The 8232-nt window shown below is 36.7% G+C and overlaps 1 protein-coding gene across 1 annotated transcript; it reads right to left on the reverse strand.

Annotated features, from left to right (window-relative positions):
- Positions 1-1317: 1317 nt before the first annotated feature.
- LOC127764807 (uncharacterized) lies at positions 1318-6303 on the reverse strand. The gene is made up of 4 exons (XM_052289728.1): positions 5676-6303; positions 5000-5161; positions 2472-2956; positions 1318-1724 (listed from the first exon to the last, which is right to left on the reverse strand). The coding sequence occupies exons 1-4, from the start codon at positions 6010-6012 to the stop codon at positions 1353-1355; spliced, it is 1356 nt and encodes a 451-aa protein (XP_052145688.1). The 5' UTR covers positions 6013-6303; the 3' UTR covers positions 1318-1352.
- Between the last annotated feature and the right edge of the window lie 1929 nt (positions 6304-8232).

Here is an 8232-nt window from a genome sequence, read left to right on the forward strand (position 1 = left end):
AAGTTTATGTGTGTAGAAAAGTTTTGATGTGATGGAAAAGTTAGAAGTTTGAAGAAAAAGTTTGTAACTAAACTCGGCCTAAACAGCACTGGTTGAATCCTAGAATATGGCTCCATTGACACTTGCCATATGAAAGCAAGTGGATCCCGTCATGTTAACCAAATCTTTTGTGAGGATGGTTTCACCGGAGTATAGTCATCGTGAATATTTTTCTTGGTTTTCGGATTTTGCCAGATAGAATTTGTATTTAAAAAAAATCCTACAATTAAAATTGATTATAGGCTGGTAACTGATTACTGGTGGAAGGAGCTTTAAATTTAATTCTCGTTCTAAAATTTATATTTTGGGTTTCGGTCATAGCCTCCCAGCCAATAATCAACCCATAACCGGTCCTTGACTCCAGACCAAACAAGGTACTCCCTCCGTTTTACATTATAGGTCATTTTTACTTTAGTCAAAGTCAAACTGTTTTAAGTTTGATTAAATTTATAGAAAAAAGTAGTTGCATTTTCATACCAAGAAAAATATATTAAATTATAGAATTAATGAAACTAATTTAGTGTTACACATATTACTATATTTGTCTATAAACTTAATCAAATTTGAAGTCGTTTGACTTTAACCGAAGTCTAAATGACTTATAATTTGAAATAAAGGGAAAACTAGTGATTACCGTGGTGTTGAATTCAAATTTGAAAGCAATGGAGAAAAAAATAAAAAAGAATCATATAATTGGAACTCTGTAGTGCTATTTGGTGAAAAAAAAAACTTTATGAAATATACAAAGTAACCAAATCAATATTGAAACTAAAAACAGAAAAATAAAAAATGTGCTAAGCCCATCGAGAGTAAGATGTGACTCCTACTTTATTTCAATTTTCAAAATATAGTAAAAGGTCATGCAAAGTTTTCTGTATAATTCATTTTCTTTTGCATTTTGCGGATTCCTTCTACACTTCTCTAAATTCAGGTATATAAAAGAAATTGAACAAAACTCAAGGGCATAGATAGATCGGGAAAATTTTCAACGACGTACAAGGAATTGTCTCAATTTTTAAACATGAATTCCATTCAGTTTTTCACGGTTACCATGTGATAGCCGCGTTAACGTGGAGTGCCAGTAACCTCAACCCCTACCCTTACATAAAGTAAGGTAAACCCTGCTCCAAACTGATTACCGGCAAGTTATTTGTCGTTTCTTAAAACTGTGATCCCCGGGTTTGAATTCTGAAACATAGAAAAATGAAATAACTCGGATCAAATGGCCAGGGGAAACAGACATCGGTGAGCAGATTTTACAGGATAGTTCTCAATCTATGGCAAGAAAAGCGAAATAAACAACCTTTATTGTGTCATTCAAAAACAGCTATTTCACCAGCCCAGCTACATGAAGCAATCACATTGGGAATTACTGGGTGGTATGCAACGTCAGTACATGGTTCTTTAAATGCCTGTATTTTACTCAAAAGTCTCGACGATTTATAATCGTAAAAATAGATACAACCATCGGATGAACCAGATGCAAGTTCCTTCCCGCTAAATGAAAAATTGCACTTTATCGGGAAACCCCACACTCCATGTCCTTCATACCGCATATACTTGTTTAGCTTGAATGGTGACTTTGCTGAAAAGATTGCAATGTAGTTACCGTTGGATTGAGCAACAAAAGAAGCTTCAAATGGGTGATATCTTACACAAGGACAGGTATATGCTTCTGTATAAACCTGCCATACAGAATGCCATTTGTGTCAAGCTTCAGTGCATTCAGTGTTTACACTTCTGTATAAACCTTTTTTAATATTTGTTAGTTCGAAATATTATTCTCTAATTCAAAGTTGTCAATATTGAAAAGTGCTTTCTAATCAACACGACAGCTTACCTTCTTGATTTCAAGTAATAAATTATTAGTATGCAGAGCAAATAGCATATTAGCATGATTATCATAACTGTAAGTTGACAAATTCATCATAAACATTAGCCCATAAAGTATTACGGAGTAGTACACATTTCCATACCAGTGAGACACGCATACCAACATATCAGGCATCTATAAGAATTTGGGGAACAAAATGGAACTGGTTTTGTTATGGAATGAATATGAAGCAACATCAAGCAAGGCACCATGGCATATTAAAACTATAAAAAAGGGTATTGAACAAAATTCAACATGCTCCACCTTCATATGCACAGATAAAGTCATACTTCCTCGCTAGTGTACATCTTGAACTTCTATATTTGAAGCTATAGCTATCATAACAGAGTAATTCAAGTGAAGCTTACATGAGCAATCAGAGACATGCATGATTAGCAAGTAATTAAATTGCTTACTAAATTAAGGATAAATATCTCTTCTGTTTTTCAAACTGCTGAAGTATGCATACATATGAATAAGAATGGGAAAAGATCCTCAGTGAAAAGAAGATAATTTGCTATGTACAAATAGTTATCAATATAAATTAGTAACCTATTACCTGGTTAGATAAAGGAACTTGTCGCAGGGTATCCCATATAATTATAGAATTCTCACTAACATTACTTCTGGATGTGTCTGTTGAACAGATAAACTGTTTCCCATCAGAACTGAATTCAATGTCAAGGATGGTGCCAAGATTTCTTTGATATTCTTTAGTCACCAAACCACTCCGAATATCCCATAGTCTAAGAGAACCCTTGGACCCACCAGACAGGAACAGGTTGGAGTTACTTGGATTGAACTTGATGACCTCCACAGCCTGATCCTCCTTGAACACCTTAATTTCTTTCCCTTCCTCAACATCAACTAACCGTAAGGAGCAATCAAATCCGCCAGAAAGCAAAGAGAGCCCATTAAGGGACCACCTCACATCCTTCACAGCAGCGGTATGAAATTTGAAAACACGAGCAGTAGTATTTCCTTTATTCCATACATTAAATACATGAACTGTATGGTCCATTCCAGCAGAAGCGAGAAGATGTGCTGTAAATGTTCTTCCTTGTGAGTTTTTGCTGACTTAATATTCTAATAATTTATTAAAAATACTATGCATAATCATATTGCGTATTCCGTATGTAAAGGAGTCTTCATCTAAAAAACTAGGTGATACCCCGCGCTTTGTTGCGGGATTCATGGATAAGTATATGTTAAATATTGTCGAAATGATGAAAGCTGAAATGTTGAGAAAATAATGTGAGGAAGATGATTTGACACATACTTGTCAATCTCTATAATATAATATTGTAGATGATGTGTCATTCTTGCATGGGATTTAAAATAGGCTAAATAGTAATTGCTAGTGAGTGAAGATGTGGCATGCTTGCATGGGATTTTAAATGGGCTAGAATAGTAATTGCTAGTGGGTGATGATGTGGCATGCTTGCATGTTGAGATTTAGCTTCTAATAATTGTTAGTGGGTACCAACTATATACAAAGTGTAGATGAAGTAATATTTCTTTTGTTAGCATACACAATTTATGGAGATGAAAGTTGCCTTCAACTCATCCCATGGATGGTGCATCTCTTTTAGATGTAATCATTAGGAGTGAACACCTTAATATAAAACAACAGATATACAAAGGAAAAAAGCATTACTATAGCTATCACCTTAAGCAACACGAAACTAATATTTACTTCTGATATATGTATAACACCTCTAAAAAAATCTGTATAACGAGTATTTGTGTAACAATCAGCAATCTACACATACACATCATTCGAGTCTAACAAGGCAGGAGGGCAAAGGAAGATGGAGCTGACACGAAGGCTACACCATGCACAGACCAGCGAGACAGTAGACAATGCTAGCACCCTATAAACATCTACTCCTCCCACTCACCACATTTTGGGAGAGCGCACGAAACAAAGACCAAACTATATGACCACTACCCCAGCTTAATTGGAAGTTCTATAGCAAGCTTGACCTACATAGATAATTGATCAGAAGTCCCTTGGGACTCCAGAAACCAGGAGACCACATCACTAGAGATGGATCACCATCTGTAGGTTATGGAGTGCACAATTGTTAAGATTTGTATTTGTTATTAGAAAAGATAATAAGTACATTGTCCCTATCTTCTCTTTGTTTACTTTGTATACTTTGTCCAACAGTGAACATCCTACAAATATAAGAAAACAATTATCCATGAATTTACCTATCTATCATGTGGTTAACTGGCAGTTATGACTGAGCCAAGGTTTCATCTCATCTCAAAAAAAATATTGATTGGAACCAAGACCATGCATCCAAATGATACATATACACGTGCTTGGAAGTTATGTGTAATTTACAATTTCTTAAATGTCACTTGTGCTAAATACCTACTAAGCTGCACGTTATTTAAAACATTCAGAAGCTGTACAAAATCAAACACGAAGAGCATGTGGGGTTAACAATTAACAGTGTCAATGTATATAGGTTTTCAAAACATTCATATCTCTCCAGTTAAAAAAGCAAACGTTTTTAAGCTGTGAAATGGTTTAGTCCTCTCAGACCAACAGTATTACCAAAGAGAAGAAATACAAAAGCATCCTAACTGACACAAGAGTTTGATTAGTTTTTGTGCACATCTACTACTTTAAGACCAGATACACTATTAAAAACATCAACATTGACCCCAGAAAGTTTGTCAAGAAAGTTGGAAAGTTCATACTCATGTTTCAAAGAAGAAAATATTGGTGTTTTCTTAGATATAGAAATTACTTTGGTGGTAAAATTATAGACATTATTCACCATAACCATACCATTAACTTTGCAAAAGTCAATACCATGGCATGAAGTGCACATGCATTATTAGTGGTTATCACTTATCACAAAAGTTATGAAATGTTTTTTTATTAAATTGTCCAGACCTCAAAAGTTAAAACATCTTATTGTCCCAGAAGCCAGAATGAAAGATTCCAACATTTTTCCAACATATTCTAATGCAGAAGTCCTAGAACTGAGAGATGTCTTAAGTGTATATTTACTTTTGATAAATATAAGTAAAACTGAGACGTGAAACTGTAAAATAATAAATACTGACCATGACTTTGTGACCAATCTACACAATTGACTGCTTTGGTGTGACCCGTCAAAGAGACTGAGAGCTTCAAAGGCATCCTCCTGGTTGATCCAGGTTTTGGTTGGCATCGTAAAGAATGAAAAATATCAGCTCGCAAATTTGAATCAGAGATAGATCCAACAACTGGAACAAAATGTACAGAACACATGAGCAAGTGATACAAAAACCTTTCAAGGGAAAAAAATAAATTATACGTGTTTAACTTCTTAAAGCCCTAAACCCATCATCAATGATAATAGATCAACTGCAGTATTAAGTATAAAATAGGACTTTGGTTTATGGCAGAATTTCAATTGGCATTTGCCCAAAATGTCACCACAGGTATCTACATTATGGTTTCAGGTTAAGCCTTCTTAGAAATCGAGATAAACAAGATCAAGTGCATTTAAGATCTCTTATATTGTTTTAAGTCAGTTTGCCTTGAGATTGATGACACAATAATCTCCTGAAAAACTCAGTTGAACATATGGTGAACCCCTGTTACCAATCTATGCAGCTAATCACGCCCAATCCAAAATTGGCATTCAGATGATGGACTTTTACTACAACAGATCAGTTCATGGGCAAGAACACAAGAGGGGTGAAAGGGTAGCTTATCGTATTGTATCCTTTGCAATCATGGGCCAAAGATCCTCACCAGGAGAACCAAACTGAGCTGCCGCCGATGGAGGAAGCGGTGACGAGGAATCCACGGGAGAGCTCGACGCGGCCATTAGGGCCCGCTCCCTTTTGGAGACGTACCTGCCGCTAGCGGTGCTAGCAGGCGGCGGCGCGGCGCGTGGCCTGGCCGGTTGAGGGATGGGGTATGGAGGAGGTGGTGGGAGGTATGGTGGAGGCTCCCACCGCGGCCGCTTCGGTGGAGGTCCAGCGGCGGAGGCGTAGCCCGTCGCGGCCCAGCCTGGAGTAGGGGTGGCCTCGGCGCCGTCGTCGTCGTCGTCGGAGGTGGCACCGTAGGCCGCGGAGAGAAGATCCATCGGCGACTAGGGTTTCAGTGCGAAGACACGACGAGCGGCCCACGCGTGTGTTTGGGCGCGGGGAGGTGGAAGGAGAGGCGCGTGCGCGGGCGCGGGCGCAGCGGCGGTGCGGAGAGGGGATGGCGAGGGCGATGCGAGGCGAAATGGAAGGAGGCGACAGGGTGGGTGGGGGATATGGAGGAGGAGCGGATGGGGGAGGGGAGAGCCGACGACCGCGATGCGGGGGAACCGGCGGTGGCGCTGTAGGCAGCAGCAGCATCTTACGGCGGCGGGGAAGGGAGAAGGCGACGGAGAGGCCTAGAGGGGGGAGATTCAAGGATGTTTTGTTTTTTTTTTACTAGAAAAAATGTTTGTAAAATTCATCGGAGTTGCTAGAAGTATGGCGCTATATGCTACAGTCGATTTTTTTTCAGCCACTTACATAGTAATTACACCTCATTTACATCCCACTTACATATGTAATTAGTATGTAATTTTCGAATTTACATATATAATTTTAGTACTTACATATGTAATTTTGAGACTTACATTGTAAATACACTAAAATTACATATGTACTTTAGGAACTTACAATGTAAATACATGTCGACTATTTTTTGATGAAAAATATGGCGCCATAAATATAGCTACACCCAAATTCAATGTGTGAATTAGCTTAGATATATTTTTTTAAAAAAAAATCAATAGCTGTAATTAGAGTCTGATCATCTCAAGTTAGAATGCAAATTTTTTATTTAGATTTCTTATACGACTCCTTCTGTATTTTAAAAACGAACGAATTTAAAACCCAACTTAAATACGGATATGTATTTTCAAAAGTTAACGAACTTAAAAACGACTCATACACGAATGACGTACCAAAGTACCGGCAATAATATTTTTCAATTTTTATAATAGTAGAGATTACTAGAAAAAGATGCTCGTGCATTGTAACGAGTGAAGGCTATTTTAATATTATTATTGTTATACAGTTTAGTTATGGTAAAATTTATTGTGAGGATTCGCTTTGATATATATTTTTATAGAAAATCATGGGCTGCAATTAGAAGTCCGATCGTTTCAAGTTAGCATGTGAGTTTTTTTAAGAGATTTCTTATACAACTCCTTATATATTTCCAAAAGCAAACGAACTTAAAAACCGACTCAAATACAGACGAAACTAACTCATACACGGATGACGTACCAAAGTACTGGCAAAAACATTTTCAATTTTTATAATAGTAGAGATTACTAGAAAAAGATGCCCGTGCATTGCAACGGGTGAAAGTTATTTTAATCTTATTATTGTTATACAATTTAGTTATGATGAAATTCATTGTGAGGATTCGCTTTGATATATATTTTTGTTGAAAATCATGGGCTGCAATTAGAAGTCCGATCATTTCAAGTTAGCATGCGAGTTTTTTTTTAACAGATTTCTTATACAACTCCTATATTTCCAAAAGCAAATGAACTTAAAAGCCGACTCAAATACGGACGAAACTAACTCATACACGGATGACGTACCAAAGTACTGGCAAAAACATCTTCAATTTTTATATTAGTAGAGATTTCTTATACAACTCCTTCTGTATTTCCAAAAGCAAACGAACTTAAAAACCGACTCAAATACGGACGAAACTAACTCATACACGGATGACGTACCAAAGTACTGGCAAAAACATCTTCAATTTTTATAATACTAGAGATTACTAGAAAAAGATACCCGTGCATTGCAACGGGTGAAAGCTATTTTAATCTTATTATTATTATACAGTTTAGTTATGGTAAAATTCATTGTGAGGATTCACTTTGATATATATATTTTTGTAGAAAATCATGGGATGTAATTAGAAGTCCGATCGTTTCAAGTAGCATGCGAGTTTTTTTAACATATTTCTTATACAACTCCTTCTGTATTTCCAAAAGCAAACGAACTTAAAAACCGACTCAAATACGGACGAAACTAACTCATACACGGATGACGTACCAAAGTACCGGCAAAAACATCTTCAATTTATAATAGTAGAGATTTGGAAAAAGCCCAAATACCACCTAAACTTTGGATGAAAGTCCATCTAGAACCCTAAACTTTAAATCCGGACTTCTAACCCCCCCCCCCCCCCCGAACTTAGTAAAATCGTTCGTATTACCCCCTAAGGTAGTTTTTGATGGTGGTTTTGCATATTTTGGAAGCTTAAACGAACAACTTTAAATAATTAATATAACATATTTGCATAT

The sequence above is a fragment of the Oryza glaberrima genome, chromosome 2 (genome assembly GCF_000147395.1).
Source record: "Oryza glaberrima chromosome 2, OglaRS2, whole genome shotgun sequence".
NCBI classification, from domain to species: Eukaryota; Viridiplantae; Streptophyta; class Magnoliopsida; order Poales; family Poaceae; genus Oryza; species Oryza glaberrima.